Genomic DNA, 26,464 nt, shown 5'->3' with positions numbered 1-26,464 from the left:
TTTTGGGCGATTACTTGCTTCTTACAAACGCTAACTAAAATCTGGAAGACTATTATAAAATGAAAGAAGAAATTGATGACCTGTAAGATTTGGAGGAAAACTAGAGGAACGATGGTTGGTTGTTTTTGACGAAGAAGAAGAAGAAGAAGATGATCTTTCTTTTTTATGATTTGGTCCCACTCCAACTTTTATTTGCTAGCCTAAAATAAATCATTAGTTTGGGTTTATGATGTGACCATTTTTTAAAATATCATATAACTAGTAATTTGAACTCGTGTATAGCAGACTGGACTAATAATTTATGCTACACACAAACATACACGACCTTTTAATAGGTATTGTGTATGATAGGGGTGTGTGTGAGACACTTCGGCGTGGTTTTGAACTTTTGAAATCGTTTAGTTCCGATTTGTCGGTTTTCTATTGGTTTTGGTTTTGGTTTTGGTTTTGGTTTTGGTTCAGGTTTGGTTTTTGCTATTTGAACTTAAAATTTTAGGCTGAAAATAATGAATCTAGGTATATATAGTTTTGTTAATTGTTAAGTGTTAACTAATAGACTATTATACATTTGGCTAAAAGTATGTGAGTTACATATTTATTAAACTCTCATAAATTACTTAAAACAAAAAATAAAAATCTAGAAATTCGGTTCGGTTTTTTCGGTTTTTATTACATGCAAAACCAAAAACGAACCGCTAGTTCGGTTTTTACAAAAGCATAAAACCAAACCATCGGTTTTTTGTTTCGGTTCGGTTTTTCGTTTGGATTTTCGGGTTTTTTGGTTTCGGGTCAGTTTTTTTGGTTTCTTGCACACTTCTAGTGTATGGCCTTAACAGGTTCGTGTACTAAATAAGTAGACACGAATCGGCATGTTAATTTTCGTGTCCAAACAAGTAAAATACCCATTTACCTACTAAGTACTTGATTAAATTTTTTTATAATTAAATTTATAATCATATAATAAGTATTGTACCATAACTACTTAACCCTAATTCTTTTACACCCTTACAATACCATTGTCCATCTATCGACAGCTATAGCGGCTCACCCACTGCCACGTCTCCGGCCTCCCTCCTCGCACACTCTGCAGCAACACCATTGCCTTTCCATCAATCAGTTTCCCCATTAGACCCATTAGATGTCGTCGCCTACAACCAGTTGTCTCTTAAGATATCTAAATCGAAATGTCTTCTAATTAGAGTATAGTTATACGCATCTTGTTAACTTTAATTAATAATTTGTTTGTTATGAGATATAAGATTGCTCACGTGTGTACTACTTTAGTTTATCAATTAGTTTTGATTAATTGCTCACATTTGTTAGTGTTTAATTGCTCTTATCATGACTTATCGTGTATACATGGTATTAACGGGTTCGTGTTCATGTTTGGGAAATAGTACACGATAAGTTTTTGTGTCGTGTACAGGTTTACATATTTCGTGTTCGTGTCTTACCGTGTACGGATATACATGATATGTCAGCCCTGATTGCGGATGAGGTAGTGTGAGAATTCGATCAGTGTCGGTTCATTACAATCATTCTTATTCTTATTCTTATTGAAATAAGTTGTTAATTCATTTAAGGGTCAAAGTTAATTATTATTGTAATTAAATACACATTCAACTCTGTGAGTGCTTTAATCAAACTACTAAATTTAGGGGGCTGAAATTTTCAAATAAGCTATCAAGAGAGGAATCGAGAGTCAAAGTAAACCCGAAAATAAGACCGCCATCGGAATAAATAAAGAGTGCTTGAGTTGACAAGGAAATCAAGTCCTACAATTAGTTATTTGTTAATGCTAGAAAAAAAAGACATGGTTTATTAAACTGTACTTTTTAATATGCACTACTATCAATAGATCAGAATACAACATCAAAGTCATGGCAAACGAGGCTCCATATAAACCATGGTTATACCAATTACCAAATATTTTGCTAAAAGACAACTAAAAATTTCAAATTGATGTAAAAGATTACATAGAAAGTCCCTGTTACATCGTATAAATCACAAATCTTATATTAAAAGCTAGACTTTTTAATACTTTTTTATAAATCTAATCAATATTCACAAATCATCCCTTAGGATTCCTAGTACCCAATAAATAAGACTTTTCAAATGATAAAGGCTCTGCGGGAGATGACTTATGCTCGTACCAGTTAGATCCAACTCTTTCAAACGTTTTAAGCACCCAAGTTCCTCTGGTAACTTCTTAACTTTATGACAATAGCGGAGATTTAAATATGTTAATTTTTTCAACTTACATATATCGTTCGGGATATCTTGTAAGGATCTACAACCCATAAGATGCAACTTCTCTAAACATTCTAAACGCCCAAGTTCATCTGGCAATTTCTCAACTTGATTACAACCAGAGAGATCTAAATGTGTTAAACGTTTCATCTTGCATATACTGTTTGGGATATCTCGCAAGGATATACAATCTGTTATGAACAACTCTCTAAACATTCTAAACTCCCAATTTCCTCTGGCAACTTCTCAACTTTATGACAATAGGAGAGACATAAAGATGTTAAACTTTTCATCTTACATATACTATTTGGTAAATCTTGTAAGGATTTACATTCCTTTAGGTCTAACTCCTCTAAACATTCTAAACGCCCAAGTTCCGTTGGCAATTTCTCAACTCGATGACAACAAGAAACATTTAAATATGTTAAACTTTTAATCATACAAATACTATTCGGGATGCCTCGTAAGGATTCACAACTTGTTAGGTTTAACTTCTCTAAACATCCAAGTTCCTCTGGCAATTTCTCAACTTGATAACAACCATAGAGTTCTAAATTTGTTAAACTTTTCATCTTACAGATATTATCTGGGATATCTCGTAATGCTTCACACCCTGTTAGATGTAACTCCTCTATACGTTCTAAACATCCAAGTTCCTCTGGTAATTTCTCGATCTTGTGACAACCAAAGAGATTTAAATATGCTAAACTTTTCATCTTACAGATGTTGTTTGGGATTTCTCATAAGGATCTGCAATGCCTTAAGTCTAACTTCTCTAAACATTCTAAATATCCAATTTCCTCTGGCAATTTGATCACACTGACTAAGATTTAAATATGTTAAACTTTTCACCTTATAGATACTATTCGGGATATCTCGTAAGGATCGACAATTTGTTAGGTGAAACTCTTCCAAACACTCTAATCTATGAAGATCACGGGGTAATTGCTCCATTAGCCAACAAGATTTAAGTTCAAGATATTTCAAATGCTTTAACATACAAATGCTACCCAGAAGATGTTTAATCTTTTCCATCCACAAAAAACATAGCTTCTCTAGGCTTTGTATTTGGCCCAAATCCTTTGGCACCTCCGGAATGCTGCCTTTAAGTGTAAGCTCTCTTAAATTTTGTAATCCATATATGCTTGTTGAAAATGACTTAAGGTTTGTGCAAGCACATATACCAAACGAAAGAAGCTTCTCAAAATTTCCACTCGATGAGGGTAGAGGTTCATCATAATCACATTTAAAATTAAACTTTGGTAGATTACTTTTGGGGTGCAATGGGCATATATCTAAAGGCAATGCATTCAACTCTAACTTGGCTAAAGAATCAAGACCATGTAAAACTTCCCGTGTATCAATCAAAAAGTTATCAAACCTTGAGCAACCGCTAAACCGTAAGTTGTCACGACTGTTAAAGTTTAAATAGACAAGCTTTTTTAGACATCCCACTAGAGCATGAATTTCTTGAAGATAACAACATTCTTGAAGATTTAACTCCTCGAGATGTGGAGTCATCCCGAGATTAAAGTTACTCACTTTAGAATGACTAAGGTTGAGGAATTTGAGCTTTGGACACTCAAAAGGCATGTAAAGTTCTACGAAGTCAAAACATCCTGCAAAATCTAATGTTTCTAGATGTGGGGTCATACTGAGGTCAAAGGTCTTCAGCCTTGACCCACTGAAGTCAAGGTATCTGAAGAAACACGGATCCTCTTCCCGGGTATGGGTCCTGGATTCGATGAGTCAACAGGGTAGGATACGGTTAACTGCTGATATGATACGCCTTGATCTTCATCTCTGGTTGCTCAGATCTGTCATAGAAAAGTGGGGGGGGGGGTGGAGGTGACTGCTAAGAGAATGAACTCTTGTTTACAGACACAAAAATATGTGGGAGCCAAGGGTCCAAGAGAAGGTGCTTTCAATGAATGATAAAGGCTCCTTATATAGGACTCCATGGCTACCATCATGAACCCTAACCTTTATTGGGCCAGGCCCGGTTAGGGGTTACCTTCACAAACCCCCAGCCCAACGGGCCTAATTAGTAGACAATAATAATAATGTAATAAACATAATATATTATGTAATAAATAAAAGGTCATACCGGGTTTGACGTACCCTGCACCTACAAGTCCCCCAGTCCAGTGCTTCTCCTGGGCGTGCAAGCGGTTTGGTGAAGTGCTGGACTTATAAGGAATGCTCAGGGGCGAGGAGTAGTGCTTTTTTGACCCAATGATTTCTTTGTGGACCTTTTTGCACGTGCGTCTACTTTGTTTCGGGTGGTAAGAGGTTTTAAATCATGATGGCGATTTTGGCGCGCTGGCCTTTTAATCATAAGATGACCCGCAAGTCATTGATTCGGCGCGTGGCCATATGGGTTTATAAGGAATCCCAACCTTTAATTTAGCATTGGCGTTGGCATTAGCCTGTAGCCGTGGCATAGGAATTATCCTGTGGCTCTGGCGTTGGCATTAGCCTGTAGCCGTGGCATAGGAATGATCCTGTGGCTCTGGCGTTGGCATTAGCCTGTAGCCGTGGCATAGGAATGATCCTGTGGCTCTGGCGTTGTCATTAGCCTGTAGCCGTGGCATAGGAATGATCCTCTGGCTCTGGCGTTGGCATTAGCCTGTACTTTGGACGTCCTCCATCCAAAGATGACACGCATGTCACTTTCTGCGCATACACCGGGTATAATAGGATGTCTTCCATCCTCGGGCGAATTATGAGGTGTGCCCAACCTTATACTCGAATGTCTTTCATTGCACTAATGTAGTGGTGATATACCATGATAGTCCCCCAGTTCATTGCTGCTATATAATGTTAGTAGCATTGAACTTGTAATAATAAACTTGTTAATAAAGTTTTAATCACATGCGCAGACGAGTATAAACAACTTTTTATATCATTGACAAAAAATGATATTTGTTGTTTTAAGATGTCATACGAAATAAAATAATTACTCATAGTCATTTTACTAATAATCGTTCCAAAGATTTGGTAATACTTACGTTTATTAGTAAAGTCTAAGACATCGTCCATTTCATTTCATAAACAAATATGTAATATTAGTTTATTAATAAAAATGGAAATTGTGTCAAGACATGACTTGAGTATCCGCGTGTTTTAAAATCTGTGAAGAAATTCACTTACCTTGCTGAGAGGATTCCAAGCCTTTGACGTGAACATTTCGCATCTCTGACGCAAGACTTCCTCAATAATTGACCTCAACTTTGTTATACTTGCAGTAACTCGAGGGGATAAATTGTCAACAATTTAAACCCTTATTTAAGATCATAATAAATATAATCTCAAAGTTGAGGGGGTTATTTTAAAATTTTGGAAATTAATTCATTCCCAACAACCAAGATCTGCACCCCTTTCACTTGTTATCTTCATGTATCTATACTGCCATTTTCATTTTGTTAACTTGAAACAGAGCATCCATGGTCGTCGCTTTAATTGAAGAAATATAATTTCGTCAGAGCGCGGAGTACAGTAACGACCCGCGATGACGGGCGTTTAGTCCACCGGCATGCGCAGGAGTTCTCATATAGCTCGCGATAATCGCTGTTGGCCGCATCGAATATAATCAAACGACATGCAGTGGTAGATATTACTTTGCTTAGACGCGGATGGGGCCCGCATGGTTCACATATGGCGCGCGGTTATGATTTGTACGTGACCCGCACGGAGTTTCGCAAAAGCCGCGGCTGACTAGTCACAGCTTTTCTCGCTGTCTAAGGAAAGCTCGAATCGACCCGCCATTGTTTTGCTAATGACTTTTTCGTGATCTGCGGAAGCTGAAGTTGACTCTCAAGGCTTTGATAACGCATTGCGGGAACTTTGCGGAAGCATGTTTGCGGTTGCGGTCGTGGATGATGTAAAAGATCATACAGCCATGACTCGCAAGAAACCCGTGCAATGGCAGGGTTTATCCGCTGTAGCGCTTAATGGCTCGAAGTGAAGGAGTATTGATCTGCCATTGATGCTTGAAGCTTTTATACAGTCTACAGTGGATTTGTATGGTAGATGACTACTTGAAGCTTTCATCATAAGGCCCACTAGTTGTCATTTTTAAAACTGGGTGTGGATGTGACCCCATCACGTGCTTTTGTCGGAATGTTTTCTATTGAGAAAAGTAATTACCATCCCTTTGGAATTAAAACATTATTCTATTTACAACTACCCGTAGATCTCGAGGTGTAGGACTCCAAAAGTTGGTAAATGTTTCATATCTTGGATTCTTAACCTTCGAAATCAGCCGAGACGTTTAGAAATAGAATCAGATCTGGGAATTTGTTGATCTTTTTGAGCCCCAAGGGATCAGATCTGTACCTTCAAGGATCAGATCTGAGATTTAAAATGCAAATCCAACTTAAATGACTATTGCTTCAACTAAATCAGATCTGATGTAATTGAAACCGGATCTGGCCTCCGTCACTCCCGAAAAAACACAGATCTAAGGGTTTTCTCCAAAGTTTGGTGTGCATGCGGATCGCAGTTCTGACTCGCGGGTCGCAGTGCGGACGCCGGAGTGTTGACTTGCAGATGACTCGCGGGTCGCGCTGCGGACGCTGGAGTGTTGACATGCAGATGACTCGCGGGTCGCGGTGCGGACGCCGGAGTGTTGCATGCGGATGACTCGCGGGTCGCGGCGGACGCCAGGGTGTTATCATGCGTATGACGTTGTAAACTAGTTTTCCCTTATTATTATTTCCAACCCTCATTGGATGATTTTTGTAGTTTGAAAATGGCAGAAGCTGACAACCGGTTACGACATCTTTTTAGAGTGTCTCACCAATGAGTACAAGGTATTAGGCTGAGGGGTGTGGGGGGCTTTAATGGGGGCGCGAGTGGGGGCTCCAGCCAATAATATTGTGACGTGTGGCAGAGAGAGAAACTGGATAAGGTGGGTGTTGGAGCCCCCGCTGGAGCCCCTGGCCCTGGTGTGGAGGGGCTCCAGCAGGGGCTCCAGCGGATTTTTTTTTTATTTTTTTATAAATATATTCAAAAAACGTATTATTAAAAAAACTCATAAATTATTAAAAAAAACACACATTAAAAAAAAACACATTAATATCTAAAAATAAAATAAAAATTAAAGTACTAAAAAAAACATTATTCTTATTCTTCGGCTTGGTCTTCTTCGATCAAAATAAAATAAAAATTAAAGTACTGAATCTAGGTTTGGGTACCAATTTCCAGACATTTTTGGGTATTATATAGGAGTTTGGGATATTATATATGAGTTTGGAGATTGAAGTTGTGTTTTGATATGGTTGAAATGGGTTGATTTTGGGGTATTATATAGGAGTTTTTAAAGGTTTTTTTTAAAAAAAAAACGGAGCTCAACGGCTCTTTTGGGCGGGCCCACCAGCTTTTCCTCTCTCTTCTCCCGCGACCACACTCACGCCTGCCTGGGGGCTCGCGCTCGCGCCCCGTTCGCGCCCAGGTTCGCGCCCCGGTGGTGTGGGGTTAGCGCCTGGGGGCGCGAGCGGAGGGGCTCACGCGCCTAGGTTAGCGCCCCACACCCCTCAGCCTTATGGAGTTGTACCATACGTTACTTGACTTGTACCTCTTTCTTTTATAATAATTTTAGAGACATTTTCTCCGAGATCCAAAGTGATGGTGGACCCCCAATCATAAGTTTGTTATGATGACACCCAATCATGAAGAAATCAGGAAATAAATCGAGCAGATAGCTCTAGATCTAGAATGACCTTTTTTATATTTATGAATTTTTAAAGCCAAATCAAACAGATCTGAAAGTAATTTTCAGATCTATGAAATTTCTGGGTTTCAATCAAATAGATCTGGAAACATATTTAGACCTACGAATTTTTTGGACTCCCATAGAACAGATCTGAAAGAAGAAATCGTAGATCTGAGATATTGATGAACAGATCTGGGAACCGAGACGAAAAACAAAGAGTAATTCCTTGCTGTTCTAACAAAAATACGGATGACGCCAATGAAGAAACACGGATCCTCTCCCCGGGTATGGTTCCTGGATCCGATGAGTCAACAGGGTAGGATACGGTTAACTTCTGATATGATACGCCTTGATCTTCTTCTCCGGTTGCTCAGATCTGTCATAGAAAAGTGGGGGAGTGGGGGTGACTGCTAAGAGAATGAACTCTTGTTTACAGACACAAAAATATGTGGGAGCCAAGGGTCCAAAAGAAGGTGCTTTCAATGAATAGGCTCCTTATATAGGACTCCATGGCTACCATCATGAACCCTAACCTTTATTGGGCCAGGCCCGGTTAGGGATTATCTCCACAAACCCCCAGCCCAACGGGCCTAATTAGTTGACAATAATAATAATGTAATAAACATAATATATTATGTAATAAATAAAATGTCATACTGGGTCTGACGTACCTTGCACCTACAGTATCTGAGCTTATCAAAAACCTATCACAAGAAAGATGAATATCAGTGTAATGACATATATATATATATATAATATATATAGCATAATAAAGCATCATGCAAAACAATAAGAAAAACCATTAATCTTGTTATACCTTTCTTTCTCTCCATTCCCAAAATCCAAGCTTATTTGCTCTAAATGTTTCAGGTAAAGACATAGATGTGTATTTAGGCAAACACAAAGTTCGTAAAGCATAAGGTACGTATTGGCTAACTTCAGCATAAGGTAAAGCATATAAAGTAATCTAAGTCCCTCATCTTTTTAAGACCTTTCATAATAATTGCTGGATGGAGATATGTATTTTTCAAATTTATACATTTTGTTGCTTCTGTACCCTGTAAATAGAAAACACTAATATCAAAATTTGTCGAAGCAAATTAAAATGTTCTCGTTTTCCACCATTCTTTTAAACTTGAAACTAGAACTAAACATTTAGTGAAATGTTTGTGACGTTCAACAGGAAGTTCTTTTATGCTCATTTATTTAATAAATGTACGAACATTAACACATTTTTCGTTTGTTTATTTATGTTCGTGAACGTTCGTTTATGTGCATTCATTTATGTTAGTTAATGTTCATCTTTGTATAAAGCTTTGGATGAATCATCTATTTAAAGTTTTATATGTGTTCGTTTGTGTTCACTTATGTTCATTATGTTTGTGTTCATTTACATTTGTTCACAGATGTTCATATATGTTCGTATATCTATGTCCCATTATGTTCATTGATGTTTCTGAATTGTTCGTTTAGATTTTAAATAAACGAATACGAGCATGTTCATTTTTTAAAAGAACGAACATGAACATGCATACTTATTCAATTAAGTGTAAGTGTACGTGTTCGTGTCCGTTTAAAGTTAAATGAACGAACACGAAAATGCCTTTGTTCATGGTCGTTCAATTCATTTTACAAGCCTACTTGAAATTTACTGATTCATTAACGAATATATCTTTAATTTCCTCATTAATCCATAATCGACTATGTTTGTTGGGCTCGTTAGGGTGCAAACGCCGAATAATATCCTTGCCCATTTCTTCTATATGGTCATGGAAACCCAAACGTTGATAAGAAAAGGTTATCAAAGATTTCTGCTCAAGAACTCTTAAACCAATTTCAGCATTAAATCCACAACTTTCAAGTATTCTGATTGCGTCATCTTTCTTTTCATCTTTCAGTATGCATACAGCATCTAGGAATATTTCTTTCTGGTCATTCTCTAGAGCATTATAGCTTATTTCCAATCTTTTTAAAGTTTTATCTAACGAAATTGTTTTTAGTCTTTCTATGGAATCTACCCATTCACGCTCACTTCTACCACAAACATGTGAACCCAAAACTTTGATTGTTAAGGGAAGACCGGCAGCATAATGTACAACGTCTCTTGATAGCTCCTCATACCCACGATTTGGAATCTCCCTCTTAAATGCATACTTCCTGAATAGGCATATTGCTTCCTCATATGATAACAAATTAACATCATGAATAAAGTTCACCCCATGTGCTACCAACACTTGCTGATCTCTAGTTGTTATGATGATTCTGCTTCCTGGCTTAAAACCATGTAAGCTCACCAGCTAACGCCTCAAGTTGCTCTGTATCATCCACGTCATCTAGAACAACAAGAACCTTTTGACCACACATTAATTTTTCCATCAAAATTTTCCCATCAGAAACACTTTCTACATCAATGGTTTGATCATTTAACACACCTTTAAGGATCTGTTTTTGCAATTTTATCAAACCAGCTGAAGAGCCTTTTGAAACTTCTCGAACATTCTCAACAATGCTTTTACCTTCAAACCAAATGGATAAATGATCAAAAACTGCTCTTGCTAAAGTGGTCTTTCCACCACCTCCTATACCCTTGATCCCTATCATGCGAACATCATCGGAACCATTTTCTAAAGACGAAACTACATTCTTTACCCGGGCCTCCATGCCTACTAACTTTCGATCAACGTTCAAATTAATGAAACGTAGCTTTAGTGAAATGTCTTGAACAATTTGTTGGATAAATTTAGATTCATGCCTATGTATTAAAGAAGATTCAATTATATTATATGAATGCCCATATTAAACACATACTAGAAAGAAACAAGTGAAGAATACCCATTAAAAGTGGTCTTTAACTCCATCCCAGCCAGGCCCGCTGCATCTTTCAAAGCATTTCTCCATCTTTCGTTTTCCTGCTTGTCAAAGTGCAAAACTTTCTTAGTATCAACAAATGGAGAAACTTCTTCTACTCAAAAATACAAATCTTTTTAGTGAAGAAATACAAATGCGTGCGGTTACCAGATCTACATCTTCCAATGTCCTCTTTCCATTTCCAGCAACAAGTTTTGCAAAGGCTTCTCCAACCGCCCCACTTTGGTGGCGGACTTCAGTGGGTTCCACATCATAGAAGACGGGGTAAGCAGTATGCTCGGCCATCTTCTGGCACTCCATGATCTTTACGAGCTCGCTAAGCACCATGACGAAGATGCATAGTTCTTAGAGAAAACAATGATGTAAAATCTGGAGTCCTCAATGGATCTAATGAGTTGGTCACAGATCATTTCCCCTTTCTCGATTCTTTCATCATCTTTATATGTGTTAATGCCTTTATGCTGAAGAGCATGGTAGAGATGATCAACAAAATTCTTTCGGGTGTCTTCACCTCGAAAGCTCAAGAAAACATCATACTTGAAGTTCTTTTGAACGGATGAAGATGAAGTAGAAGCCATTAATTAAGTGTATTCTTTAAGGATCACTGGAGAAATTTGTATTATCTGATTGTAAACAAACTTTTAAGAAATGATTGAATAACCCTTCAAGGGTTGATATTTTGAGTGAAAAAAATATGTGCGCACTTACTGCATGGAGAGAGTAAAGCCTCTTTTTGGTGAAGATAAGATAAGATTCTATTCCTAAACTGACGTTTTAACGTGAAAAAAAGTAGGTAGTTCAATGATTAGTTTCACTCAAAATACATATTTGTAAAACAATTCTTTTAGTTTGCTAGATGAGTTGTAACAAAATATGGAAAGGATTCAATCTTCATGCCTCTTAAACCAAAACAACTTTAGCAGGCACAGTTTTTAAAAAAACTACAAAAGTAATACATAGTATAATTTGGGGTGGGCTAAATAACCTATATTTACTGATTAATTTTGGAGTTATACCATCGGTGTATCATTAAGTATTGCATTGCTCCTATACGATGAATCTCCTAGGGCTACACGTTCGTATACAAGGAACCTCGTATGCGAGGGAACGCTAATGGTTATACACCCGCATACAATTAAGGCGTGACTGGGAGAAGGGTTGCACATTGTAAAAGTTCAAGGTGTTCACTTAGCAAGAAATGCTAACTTTCGCTAGTTAAGATATTCTTAATATGCAAAGTACCTCTTTACAAAAATATTATAACATCAGTTATTGATTTTAACTTACAAATATTGTTATTGGTATTTACTTAAAATGATATACTAAAAATATTTCTATTGTTATTTAAATTAAATAACATATAAATAAGTATCATCATTTATGTATGTATTTGAAGTATTTGTTGTCAAGTTTTTCTCGATGCACCATGCCTTGCACTTATTTTGTTTAATTACATGATTATGGGTATGGATGGATGTAGGAGCTAGAGGGCAAGCCCTCACTCAGTCTAACTACTAATTAGTGTAAAATGCTTGATATTAGTAGCAGGCACCATCAAATTTTCTGCTAGATACTTTAATCTCGATAATTATACTAAAGCCTATTGTTTATATTTTCAACGTATATATCATTGAGTTACTGAAGGATTTGTTTAGTAAACAATAAGCATACGAACAAGTAGCACAAATTTCTAAATCATTCTAGCTGCTAATCCGCTTGCTAAACTTTCAGGGTGATACGCTGTTTTCTTAATCATTCTAGGCTTCTAGTTGCTGATTCGCTTGCTAAACTTTCAGGGTGATATGTTGTTTTCTAAATAATTCCAGCTGCTAATTCACTTGCTAAACTTTCAGGGTCATATGTTGTTTTCAAAATCATTCTAGCTCCTACATCCGCTTGCTAAACTTTCACCACTGTGTATGACAGATGGCAAGCACAGCTGCGCATGTTGTACTTGTCATGAACTTGCTTTCTCTTTTGTTTTCACGGACATGATGGTTTCAACTTTGAATTAGAAATGAAAGTAAAATAATGGTTTTGGACCTTTTAGTGCTCATTAATTCTGTCCAGAACTATAAATCACAACTTTTTGCTTGTTTCATTAATGCAAGTAATACATCTCTGTCCCTCATTAATTCTTCGCTTGTTGGATTGTTTTGCTTCTTTCATTAAATTCAATGAGATTAGCAATCCCAAAAGAGTTTAGTGGAGCAGATTATGGTCTTGTTATTCGGTATACAGACAAACGCATAATTATTTATCCTTACATTTCGATTGTAATGTCTGTTATAAAGTTATATGATCAAAGGCTGCAGGAGGTTAGATCAAAAGGCTAACCTCTCACAAGATCAAATAATTTAAACAAACAGATATCTAATCATTTATCCTTGTTATCATCTTGTGGGAGTTGAAGGCCCATGACACCAAGCATATTAGACGCAGGTCCCGGCAGTCCCTCTTGAGAAGAAAAGGAGCCAAGAAAACTCTTCACGAGGTTCAAATCAACATCTACCGGAGTAAATTCATCATCATCCAACTCTCTAGATGTTCCCTGAGTTTACATAAATAGAATTTAATGTAAGAAATTATACAAAAGTTATGAAATCCTTAAAACGTTGCTGGAAATTAAACTAACCTCGTCCTTCTTAACTTGTGTTTCATCTGCCCGAACAAAACTTTTGTCAAGTGTCGTGCTCTTGAGTTCATGACTCAGAGCATCAGAATAAGAGCTCATGAATTCTTTTTGTTCATCTTCATCCTCTTCAATATCACTATCTTCTGGATCATCTGCCATCAAATGAAATTATAGAAACAAAGAAATTAAGGTTTTACTGATTCAAGTCAACTGTTTTTCCTATCATCAATATATCTTAATCATATCTGAGCATTTAAGGCATTTTATCCTAACCCGTATATATAGGCCTGTAAATGAACCGAACGAACACGAACAAAGCACGTTTGTGTTCGCTCGTTTAACTTTAACCGAACAAACGATTAGAGATTGACAATTAAACGAACAAGGTTTTCATGTCCGAGTTCGTTCGTTAAGAAAATAAACAGGTCCATGTTCGTTTGATAACAGTATAAAGAAACGGTTCACAAACATAATAAATTAAGGAATACAATTGAGCTAAAACTAGTTAAAATGTGGTGGGCCTAAAAATTTGATAAAAGTAGCCTAAGTTGTAAAGAGCCAAAATATTTAAATTAGAATATATTAACAAATGTAAACAAACAAACATAAACGAGCTTCCTGACAAACAGTTCATGAAGAACATTCAGTCCGTTTAGAGGCCTACATATTTATGCTAATTAATGTGTCAATTATGATTATAAAAGCAAAATTACAAATATACTAATCCAATTTTTTTTAATAAACCGATTTATTAACATTTGACATCGATGGCAGGTTTCAATGATTCAATCTAAACATGTTTTATGCATTTTGAATGTTGAGCAACTAAGGTTAACATTAAGATTAATGCTGACCCATGAAAACCTTACCCAAATCCATGTCAGATGAAAGTTCTTCATCAACATCATAATCACCATCGCCACTAGCTGCATTTGAAGGCTTCATAACCGACTCAATCTCTTTCATAAAGTGGTCCACATCAAAGTCCACATTTTTTGAACTCCTGATAAAAAAACCAAAAGTAAAGATTAAAACTTTTGTAAAAATTTAACAAGCCAAATAATAAACTTACCCGTCTGCAGGAACTTCTGCTCCCTCAAAGCTTGACATCTTATCAACAAATTCTTTCATCGATTTTGCTATATCGCCAAGGTCATAATCGTCAAAATTTGAAGAAGATGGCCCCACACCCTCCTCTTTTGACTTATTCTTTTTATGATTCATGTCATAATATTCCATCTCGTGTTGTCTCTCGGAAAGAGCAGCGTTTAATTCATCCTCGCCATTATAAAGCCACGAATCATCATCCGAGGGCGGTAAATCTCGACCATTAAATTCATCAACAGAAAAAGGTTGAGAAAGTATATCATCTATACGCCTAACGGGAGCACTCAGTATTTCACTGCATAAAACAAATAAAAAACAAGTCTCATCAACAAAAATAATGATATTAAAACAAAATTAATATACTTTTAATCATACCTTTCTCTATGATGTAACGAGCTTTTTCGATAATAATCTTCCGCATTCTCCATTAATCTTTTATACTCCTTTGATCCGGGAAGCAACCCGTCAAAGTACCCGTTTTTCTCCAAGCTCTCCTTATAAACCTCCCATGTCCCACCTTTCCCTTCCAACCCGTTCCGTTTCTTCATCTGATAAATCATTTCAAACCCACATGCAATCTTCATTCCCAACTCGGCTGCAGCATAACCCCCATCACTCCTTGGCGGCATCGGGTACCCCTTCGGGGCTTGAAACGTTTGTTGCATTAACTGAGCATACATCGCACGTGACATCAAAACCGACACTTCAACTATCTCGTCATTACTTTTATTAGGCAAAAACCGTTCCATACTCGCTGCATATTTCATCGAATCGATGTCTCGGTCGTAAAACCCTTCCACCGCTAGTGAAATTAAACACGGCTCGTGTTTCAAGATCTGTGCCACGGATATGGGTACCCTAACCGTAACGCGATGCATATTCTTAACCGCCCGATCAGGATAATCTTGGATTCGGTTCTTGATGGCGGATTGAACCGAGCTTGAAGCTTTGGTTTTATCCTCGTGTGTTGATAGATACGAAAGCGAATCGAATAAAGTGGGATCCGAAGGGAAGTGATTTTTGGGGATTATATGTAAACTTCCACCACGGATGAAGATACGGTTGGTACTCGTTTCAGGGTTGAGCCACTTTGGAAGATGAAAAGCCGCTTCAATTAATAAAAACTCTCCATCTGTATCCCATACACGGATTGAGAGATTTGGGAATTTGAGTGAGGTTTCAAAGAGAAGGAATACAACAAACCATTCATCTTCAAGATTGTCTCCGTATCTGAGTTTGCCATGAAGATGGGGGATGTGATGTGAAGAAGTTGGACAAGTAGCGCACGCTGATTGGGTGGAAGCGGAGAGAGTGAAGGGTTCGTGTTGCCATATGTAGTTGGCGGTGTAAGAGGAGAGTGCGTTTAGGATTTGAAGATGAAGAGATTGAAGTTGTGAAAATGTTTCAGGGTTTTGGGGTTTATGGTCTGGTGAAAGGGAGAAATCGGGGAATACAGAGAAGAAGACCGTGTCTTCAGGGAGTCTTGAGTTCTTGTGGTTGAAGATTGATGAAAAATTAGCTTGGGACATTATTATTAACCGTTATGATCGCAGTAACCAGCACTCGAATCAGTTTAAGTTCCCGTTCTTGAAAAGAAGCAATACTCTAAGCAAAGAATATGTAAAGAAGAAAACTTTATTCAGAAACCAGATACAAAAGCCTAATTTCACAAATGGTTAAAACGTCCAGTAGATTTTGGAGCTATGCTAATACTGAATCATTATGCAACAATACATATATACCAGATTAGAAAAAAATAAGCAAACATAAGCTTGCAAGCACACACAATAAAGATTCAGCATTTGCAACAAGTATAAAGAACTTGCAGTACACTCAAAATATCTGTATTAAGGCATGCATGATTTCGATATCAATTCGGAAACAGGACTAATATAACCAATAAACACAAAGAAACCATCCAAACCAAACCCTAAAAATAACTTCTTTTTTTTAATATATTTTAAGAGATTAATATCTTCTTGCAAACAGAAACAACTAACAAACACGAAGAAAACAATAATCAGTACTAGTAAGTCAATAGCGTCCACATAAACAGATACAATATACAACTATGTAAACTAGCAGCCCATTTAAAAGCTAAATTTACAAACTTGTTGATATATTATTGATTGGTGCATAATAAACACGAAAGATTAAGAAATTAATCACCTTTTTCGCAAGAATTGGAGGCAATATTGGGTGCTTATCATATGAAGACTAAGGTGATTTGAGCGGGTCGGGTCTATGTGCGGTTATCGGGGCAGAAGGATTCCACTTCAGCGTTCAAGAAGGTGAAGGCGCCAGATGGTTCTGGTCTTGTATCTATTTGTTTTATATTTATATATTGGGCTTGGAGTGGTGGGCCACAGTAGATGAGCCTGATCTAAAACGGATTAATAGGTGGTTTGGGCTAAAACCGAAACTTCGATTTTTTAATTTTTGAAAACCATGCGGTTTCGGTTTTTCTGCTTTGCCATTTAAGCTTGAAAATTTTAGGTAAAAGAAAATTGACTAATGAATTTGGGTATGAATCATTTTATTGATTGATAACTAATTGATTATTGTACATTTGGACTAAAATAGTGGAGTTACATATTTATTATATTTTTAAATTTTACTTTAAATGAAAATCTATAAATTCAGTTCAGTTGGGTTTTTTCGATTTCTGTTTCATGCAAAACCGAAACCGAAACGTAGGTTCGGTTCTTACAAAAACACAAAACCAAACCATCGGTCTTGTTTCGGTTTGCTTTTTTGGTTATAGATAAGTATTTTCGGGTTTCCTGCATACGAGTATTAGGTTGTAAACGAGCTATTCTGTTAAACCGAATTCAGCAATTTGTAAACTGCTAACCGAAATTCATCAATTACACGGTTTAGAGTTGGTTCGGTTTGACTCGAATTCTAGAGAGAGATTAAACTTTGAGCTGGAGGTTGGCTCGATTAAAAAGCGAGTAAGCTAGGTTTGGCTCGATCCAACAAAAAACCACTAGCTTTACCGATTTAAACAAGCCAAAGGACCAAATATGCTAGTCACAGTTAATTATTTTTGTTGCACCTTGACTTTTACAGTTCAGGTGTTCTCTCAAGTTTGGTTTTTTATCAACAATACTTAACAATTAATCACAAAACTTAATTATTCTGCTTTAGAGTCATTAGCTATTGCAGATGTAGTTAACATGATGTTATAAAACAAACTGATCTTTTGAGTCAACATAATACTCATACTTTTATCAATAACTGAAATGATTTTTTGTTAACAGGGTATCATTTACACAGTTCAGTTCAATGTAGTTAAAGTGGGAGTGGTTATCTTAATCGTCTTTTCTTTAGTAGGTATACACATTTGTCTAATCTTTCAGTAACATTTTTATCATTTTTTATAGTTTCATGAACTAAATCGATTCATTAACGCAATATTACTTCCGGTAAAGTGGGCGCCAATCTACTTTGCATCATGTTAGTTTAAACATAGAACATCAAGAAGCTTTGTTTATCTATTTTATGAATAAAAATTAAAAATAAAACAATGAACACATTGTAATTTGTATAGTTACATGCATTATAAATATGGTTTGTGTTAGAATGGGATGGATCTTTTCTTGTGCCAATCTTGAATTAACGAACGAAGGCTGTGGTTAGGCGTAAGGCGCTTATGTTCTAACTCTAATTTTGTCATTGGCGATGCATTGTTTCCCATTACAAGCCATTGCTTTATGGCACTAAGCTCGTACGAAAACCCATCTGAAGCAATGTATGGATCCTTCATTACATCCTGCAATCAACCCAAAGTCCCATTAGACAAACACAACATGCAAATTATATAATATAGATTATTACTAGTCATTAGTTTCTATTAAGGTTTAGTTTTCTTTAGCCTATAGCCTGTTATACGGTTTGGTTATCAGTATCACAGCTTTGGGATATATATTATTATTTCAGTCTCTTTTACACTAACATAACAGAATGAAATGCTAACCCGTAATATTGGACACGCGAAGAAAGATGGCATCTCCAAACATCCACCATCCGCTAACCGATCATCTGCCATCTTCTTTACATTTTCGATATCTTTTATCACTGTCGCCATACCCGTATACATATCATCTTCGCCATATGTGGGCCCACACCTTATTCCTATTCTCGCCATTTCCATTGCCACTTCCAATGGCCAGTCTGCAACCAACTGATCTAACACCTCATTAACCGACCCGCTCCAATTTCTTCCAGTCAAAAGCTGCAGCACCAAACTCCCAAAATCCCGAATATCAGACCGGATATCAGATTCACTGTATGAGGAATCTAGCCTGAACCCGTGTAGTTTTGCAACATTGTTATGGTCCAGAAGGATGTTGGATAGGTTCAGGTTCCCGTGAACCTTGAGTGTGGGCCTGGCTAGATGGAGATAGGTTAGGCCCGAACAGACATCGGCTGCAATGCAGACTCGAGCGTGCCAGTTTAGAGCTTGTTTTTTCCTAGTGCCAGAGAAAAACACATTTTGTAGGCAGGTTTGATGCATATACTCGAAGACGACGCATTTTAGCTCTCTACAGAACCCGTGCATGGCCACTAAATGCGGGTGTTGTACACGGCTTAATATCTTCACCTGCAATGAAGAACATTGGACTTTAACATGCTATGATCATTTGTAACTCCGGGTGTAAACGAACTGAGCCAAGCGGCTAAGCTCAAGCTCAGCTCATTTAGCTTACGAGAGCCCATGCTCAGCTTGTTTTGAGCTCTATTTTTAAAGCTCGACTCGTGGGTAGGTTTTATTGTATTTTGTGTGGTTTTGTATTCGGTTTTATCATAATAAATAAAAGAGTCGAGCAGTTTGCTCAATCTCGAGTGACATTCGTGTTGATTTTGGGCTACTAACAATTTTCAAGCACGAACTCGGCCCGTTAGATATTTAGTATTTAATTATATATATATTTATAGTTATTTGTTATATATATTTATAATTAAAAATTCTATATATAACATTATTTATATTACTTAGTTACTTTTACCATAAATCTATTTATAATAGTAGTTATTGTATAACTATATATTTAATATACTATATAAAAATTATAATAATAGGTGCATTTAGGCTCGCAAGCCAGCTCAAGCTTGACAAGTGAAGCTTGGGCTCGGGCCCTTTTGTTAAACATTATTATTGTTAGGTTCGAGCTCTATAAGCCCAGGTCGGATCGAGCTTTTAGTGAGTCAATCTCAAGTTACTCACGAGCAATTGACTCGTTTATGCTTGAAACGCTAAAAGTATTTACCTTATTATCGAACTCTTCATCAGAAACTTGTTTAGTCCTGGAATCATACAACTTTACAACTACTGTGGTGTGGTTGATCTGAGCTCTATACACATTTGTGAAATCACCGGAGCATTTTATTCTCCGGTGATCTGAGAAGTTTTCCGTGCCGGCTCTGATCTCGTCGGCTGTAAACTCTTTGTAAGAGAACTGCAAATCATTCAATCTTGTAACCATTTCAATGGCATCTTTATCCCTGCAAAACTCTATTCTTCTACGCATAACATCCTTTTGTTTCCTCAAATTCTCAATCTCTAGAATCATGGAACCCCTTTCAGCAATCATTTTCTTTAGTTGTTCTTCAGAATGTGATTTCGCCAATGTGACTGATTTAAGTTTCTTTGACAACTCTTTCTGGATTTCGAGTGTCGAGTTGAGCTTACTTCTGTTTTGCTGAAGCCAAATTTGGTTTTCAGTAATTTCTTGTTTTAGAGTGTCTAAATCCTTCTCGAAATCTCTTTGCTTCGCGGCTTCCTCATTCTTTCGAGCTTCAAGATCCAATGCCTATGTACCAAAAATTTTTTATATTTTTTGAATCATACATTCATACATATTCAAAGACGAGATTGATGAATTACCCTTGATTCACACATATTAATCGCCCATTCGGCTTTTGAATATCTTATCGCGCTTTCTCTAGCTTCTCTTCTCTTAACATGAAGCACGTCTCTTGCTTCGCCTAATTTGATTCTCAAGAATTCAATTCTCTGAATGGAATTCTGGTTAAATCCAAAAAAGAAGTGTTTTAATTTTTAAACTTTTAATCAAGAAAACATAATTATTGCTCAAATAAATGACGAGTTACCAAATGTTTAGGTATATTCGGTTCTATCAAAATATCACTTGAAGCCTGCACAGTTTCTGGCTCTTCATCTACACACAAATCCAACTGACCGAAATACTCTTCAACCTTTTCTACACATTCCTCCCAAGTTGGAACCGAATTCGTGCTCGTTAAAGAACACGAACTTTGATTACTTTTCCCATTTTCCGGAAATAACTTGCCGATCCAACCATTAAAACTACCCCTCTTTTTGTCCAATTTAGCCACCATTTCTCCTTGATCATCTTCAATAACCTCCTCATTGTTTCTCTCTTTCAAGTGAAACAATTTCCCTCCGCTTATCAAATATAATTCACAGAAATCAGACTTCTTTCTCTGAATATACTTCAACACGTTGAATAGATTATTATTTTTCCTTCACAAATAATCAAGAGCATAGATAAGTAAACAATTCTTTATAATATAACAAAGTCAAAGGAGTCAAAGTCAACATACTGTGAAGATGATTTCAAGAATGTAATTCCCATCACCAGTTTGTGTATCTGAAGTCCCGATATAAGTTGTATAATTCGCTTCGGTAATGGTTTATTGTATTTCTCTATATTCAAAGTTTCCGTTTGCACCTATAAACAAAATAAATATTTAACTGAATTATTCAAAGTTTCTAACAATAATAATATCGTCATGAAGAACACAAAACCTGGCCACAAAAATCTATATACTGATTCAAAATCTTGTTGGCTTTCCCTTGCTCAAATCTGTTGAGATAGTCAACACTCTCATCATTAACATAACTTGCAGGAAGCTTTCCATCTTCAATCAAGAAACCATGTTAGTCAAACTCAAAACCAAAAGTCAAATTAAAAAAAAAACAAACAAACTTACAGTAAGTGTATAAATAATCTTTATTAATATCCTCATGGAGGATAACAATGGATATTTGAGAAGAAGACCATTTTCTTAATGTCCATTCAAGAGTTGCAAAACCCTCTTGCACATCATTACCAATTGCTACATAAACCTTCTCCATCGTTGGATCAGAAACTAATGAATTCAAATGATATGAAGATATGAGTTAACTTGTAATAATAATAAGTCCAAGAAAATGGGTGCCGGTGTGATCAATGTATTAATTGATGATTACTTGTTGCTTTCATGGATGAAAGGTGGAAAACGGTTGTATAATATATATCCATATCGTGTTTGGAAACAGTTTATCCTGGACTAATGAGGAAAAGTCAAACGTAGTATGTACGAAGTACTTGTGGATATGTTTGTTGGTAATGTTTGTATGGAAGCATGTCCGTACATTTGGAACGAATACTTGTAGGACAATGGGACAAGGTGACAAACATATCAACTTGTATATTGTTCTAGTTTAATATTACATGCAAGTGAAACATAGTTTAAATATTAAATATGTTTTGTTACGAGTGAAACAAAGTTTTAAATACCAACTTGGAGTTGGAATAACTATGGTTGTCAATGTAAGAAACCGTCATAGAAAAGACATTTAACGGCATTGGATGTGCCGACACTAGGAGGCTTCCGCTCAATTTACTTTACTATAACACGTTACTTTACTTTTAAAGACATATTTTAGTGTCTTCTTACTATCCAGCTCATAAACAACTGTACAAGGTTCACGTATGTAACTATCAACTTACACGCTATGCTATAACATAAGGTAGTTGATCATCAGTCATCAAAGTTCTCGCCTTACTAAGTTGTTGCCTGCATGAATATCGCACCCTCAAGATCTCGTATGCCATTAATTATCGCACACTTCAAGTTTTTGCATATTATAGCTATTTTTACTAAGTTATTGCATTCCGGGTAATCGCATGCCCAATGTGATTGCTTGTATATATGCGATAACTGCATTAGGCAATAACTATGATTAGCGATAACTAAGCTAAGTGGTAACTAAAATGTGGTAACTAAGCAAAGCGATGACTTGAAGGCGATAACTACGAGTTAGGCGACAACTTACCCAGCTCGTCGAGAAACCCTAGATCTAAACTTCTTGCGCCGAATCATAAGTTATTCTTGAAAACGACTCAAGATCCTAACTTTATGAATATATACGATTCGATAACCAATATATCAAGGTTCTATGCAATCCTATATGTACAAGCACAAACTTTGTTTGATTTCATACCTCAACCAAACCCAAAGCTTTAAATCTCATACCAAGTGCGATAATTATCAATTCCAACGTATTCCATCGATGAATCTTGACGGAATCACAAGCTATATGCCTGTTGGGAGCAGATTTTTTATCCTCCGGATTGAATATGATTCAAGGATTTCGACCTATCCTGCCGTTGCAAATAAGCTGAGGATGATGTTTGACTAATTCAATTGTCCTTTATTATTTTTCTTTGCTTTGCGGATAAGATCGCGTGTTTAATGTAATTATAAGAACGTGGGTTTGCAACGGCTACTATTGAGGCTTCGTCAACTCAAACGTGGGCAGCAACGGATCATGGGAGACTTAGTCTAGGGTTTATTCCGGATTTCTCGGAATTTCAGTTGTACTCTTTGCTTATTTAAACGAGCTGATAAGATCGATTAGAACACACACTTCACTAGTCTAGCTATCATCACTCATTGTAACACTTAGTATTCGATTCATTATCAGCTCCACCACTTGTAACCACCTTTTTGTTATTAATAAAATAGACGGTGATAGTTTTCACCGTCCGTGGGTTTTTTGTGCCGAAGATCCTTACGATCAAAGGCTTTTTCCCTCGATACAAAATCGTTGTGTTCACTCTGTTTTCGTTCAAGCACTCTACCTCACGTACTAATTTGATCAAAAGTTACTTTGTTAATTTTTGACCGAAACAATACCTTCCTTCAATCCTTACATGAAGCTGAATTAAGCTTGGTGTATGCCAAAAACCGACTTCTTTCTCTTGAACCCGCACTTTCTCTCTAAAAAACCAGTTTCTCTCTAAGGTTTTCTTGAGAATGAAAATAATTAACACACACGTCTCGTCGTGTCTCGCCACGTCACTGACACGTAGTGAAAACGTCCTACAAAAAGTGTGTAGTAGCTTCACATGAAAATTAAATAAAGAAAAAAATTATGCAAAAATGTAATGTGTTTGATTTTGTTTAATATACAAGTATTCGAGCCCCATACTCTTGGTTTGCTTCACATCTCCGTCCATCACGCCTTCAAAATGTTGGTGCATAATGGTGTTCCACACCCACCTTGGTTACGTTGCGAGTGGGCACGAGCACACTAAGGATGACCTTGGTATGGTATAAGCGAAAACATAGGCGTGGTTTGTAGTTTTGTATCTTGTTACTTTTCTTTTTGGTTAACCAAATTTTTACACAATTCAAAGACACCGCAAATAGTATAAGTCAAAGAATTATATATTGCTCCGTATTTAAGTATTTTACATGAAAAGCAGTTTTGTGTGTGATTTTATAGCAAAACAACAAACAATATAAAAAGTTCGAAAGTTGCGTTATTGGGCTCTCAAGGTTGGGATAAGATTGATCATATTTTCATGGTCGATGCATGGCAGAGCATTTGGATGGCCGGAACTTTTCGTCTTAGATTCACCTTTTATCTATGAAATCAAACATATAGTACCCACGCTGTATCAAGTTAACAAAAATTAACATACACTCTCAAATTGTTCTTTCATTATATACACTTCCATGTTTATGGATTATCATTATCATTTTAATGAAACATATATAAGGTTGATCACTACTATCTTAATTTTATACGATATACTTGAATTGTGTGTATATATATATATATATATATCGACTACATTTACAAATTTTATACGATATATTTGGCTAATACAAAGTCATTATCGGCGTGACAAATGGAGCCCATTTTTGTTTAATCACCTTGTTTTGTCAAAAAGTGTTAATGACTTTAAAGTAATTTCAAATTTTGTGGGGATGATAGTCACATTTTTCAAACGTACGTTGATTACAAAGCGTGCCTCGCCTTTTCCTAATTGGTGTATAATATTATGTTTAATCAATTGATTTGAAGGGGTTTTAAAACATTTTTTACCGCGTTATGTACATGTTGCAAACATTGATGTTACCGATATAATAATTTACCAATTTATAGAACAATGACATGAGCGCGTTCAGGATATACCATTTACGTGACATGTTTAGACGGCAGGTAAACATAAACTATGTTTGAAAATTTGGTTGAAGATGTTATGAAAAGCTACAGCCTACATGTAAAAAAAATATTCAATCAACTAGAAAGATTTATGTAATTTTATTTCTTACAGGTTTTAATATTAATTCTGAAAATTTGGTTGAAGGTTTTAAATGTATTGTCATTTGAATTTCCTACATGCATCTTTGCATAAAGACATTTGGACGCTCTTTTGGTCTTTGAATTTGCCGGATGTTTTTGGACGAATATTCAAAAAGTATATAGAAATATTCTTTTGCAGCTTTACGAGTTTGTTTATCATCCACTTTTATTTTATTTTTTACTATATTTAATCACATTGTTTATTTTATATTATTAAAATAGCCAACTAAGTAAATTCAAATTTTATATCTATAACAAGTTTTATACTTTAGGTTAAGTTAAAATATAAAGAGAGATAAAAATAGAAGTGTGAGAAGGATTTGTTATCATATAAAAACCACTCAACAAAAAATTCAAAAAAAATAAGGAAAATTGGATTTTAATAATCCCAATTTAGTCCAGTTGGCCGATAATAATCCCAACTTTAAAAGTAGCTGTCACTAGTCCCAACTTTCACACTATTTGTTTTTGTTGAACCTTCGTTAAAAATAAATTAACGACGTTAAGTTTTTTTCAAATTTCAGATTAATATTTTAGGACTTTTGATCGGAATGAGAATATGAATCGACAAATGTAAACTTAACACGAAATGGCGCTTTAAACAGTTTGATTTTTGTTAATTAAAAGTTTAAACATCGGAACTGAAGCATCCTTTAGTTGTTTGGACCACCGTTTGATGGCAAGTTTTACATCAATCAACTCGTATCCTCATTCCGATCAAAAGCCCTAAAATACTATTTTGAAATTTGGAAAAAACTTAACGTCGTTAAGTTTTTTTTTTTAACGGATGTCCAATGAAAACAAATAGTGTGAAAGTTGGGATCAGTGACAGTTATTTTCAAAGTTAAGATTATTATTGGCCAACTGCATTAAGTTGGGATTATTAAAATCTAATTTTCCAAAAAATAAAAAAAGCACAAATCAAAATATAAATAAAAAGCGAAAAAAATTTAAAAAACCAAAATGGTTACCCCGTCATCCCTGTTCCAAAAAAAGCGACGAAAAGACACAATGTCACACCCGGCCTCAAGGGCTTAGCCGTGTGACCCATAGTTGGTACCATTTCTGTTAATTTGTAAAGTTTGATTACGCAGCGGAAAATGTTTAATAAAATATTTACTTTCATAGTAGAGGGAATTAAATTCCCTTTTTCATTTTGCAAAATTACTTGCTTTAAAGCAAGTTTTACATATACCTCGTTTACAAAATTTAGCTGAGTCATCAGCTGTATTCACTTCTATATCTTAATCCTGGTTACTTGAAAAATACTTTTAAAAATACGTCAGCTACATACTGGTGAATAACACTGACTCGATAAAAGGTTTTCATAATTCGTTATGACACAATTATCAATAATGTTCAACGACTCAATGGGTCTCAATCTCATCTCATCGAAACTAAACATACGCACATACCACTTTAATGGACGGTTACGCGCCCTAGAGGCAGTTACTTGCCTCATGGTCAGTATGTCTGT

The 26,464-nt window shown here is 36.0% G+C and overlaps 3 protein-coding genes and 1 pseudogene across 4 annotated transcripts in view; all 4 read right to left on the bottom strand.

The window, feature by feature from the left end:
• Positions 1-26,464, bottom strand: part of LOC143530391 (very-long-chain (3R)-3-hydroxyacyl-CoA dehydratase PASTICCINO 2-like) — a 265,235-nt gene that overhangs the window by 44,293 nt on the left and 194,478 nt on the right. The window lies entirely within an intron of this gene.
• On the bottom strand, positions 2,019-11,752 carry LOC143530433 (TMV resistance protein N-like; annotated as a pseudogene). Its single transcript, XR_013134850.1, has 6 exons — positions 10,991-11,752; positions 10,799-10,899; positions 9,619-10,718; positions 8,922-9,024; positions 8,638-8,653; positions 2,019-3,949 (listed from the first exon to the last, which is right to left on the bottom strand). The product of XR_013134850.1 is annotated as a TMV resistance protein N-like (transcript).
• Positions 12,994-16,889, bottom strand: LOC143530420 (protein ecdysoneless homolog). The gene is made up of 6 exons (XM_077025965.1): positions 16,746-16,889; positions 14,952-16,181; positions 14,542-14,871; positions 14,339-14,472; positions 13,470-13,621; positions 12,994-13,385 (listed from the first exon to the last, which is right to left on the bottom strand). Exons 2-6 carry the CDS (start codon positions 16,103-16,105, stop codon positions 13,212-13,214), a joined length of 1,944 nt encoding a protein of 647 aa, XP_076882080.1. The 5' UTR covers positions 16,106-16,181; positions 16,746-16,889; the 3' UTR covers positions 12,994-13,211.
• LOC143530419 (putative U-box domain-containing protein 50) lies at positions 18,084-21,993 on the bottom strand. Its single transcript, XM_077025964.1, has 8 exons — positions 21,558-21,993; positions 21,373-21,485; positions 21,168-21,295; positions 20,694-21,087; positions 20,467-20,607; positions 19,850-20,392; positions 18,556-19,182; positions 18,084-18,351 (listed from the first exon to the last, which is right to left on the bottom strand). The coding sequence occupies exons 1-8, from the start codon at positions 21,700-21,702 to the stop codon at positions 18,157-18,159; spliced, it is 2,286 nt and encodes a 761-aa protein (XP_076882079.1). The 5' UTR covers positions 21,703-21,993; the 3' UTR covers positions 18,084-18,156.

Source organism: Bidens hawaiensis, unplaced genomic scaffold, assembly GCF_021521415.1.
Source record: "Bidens hawaiensis isolate Kalapana, Puna unplaced genomic scaffold, B.hawaiensis_p1.1 tig00008945_1, whole genome shotgun sequence".
NCBI classification, from domain to species: domain Eukaryota; kingdom Viridiplantae; phylum Streptophyta; class Magnoliopsida; order Asterales; family Asteraceae; genus Bidens; species Bidens hawaiensis.
This window is presented reverse-complemented; position numbering and strand designations above follow the sequence as displayed.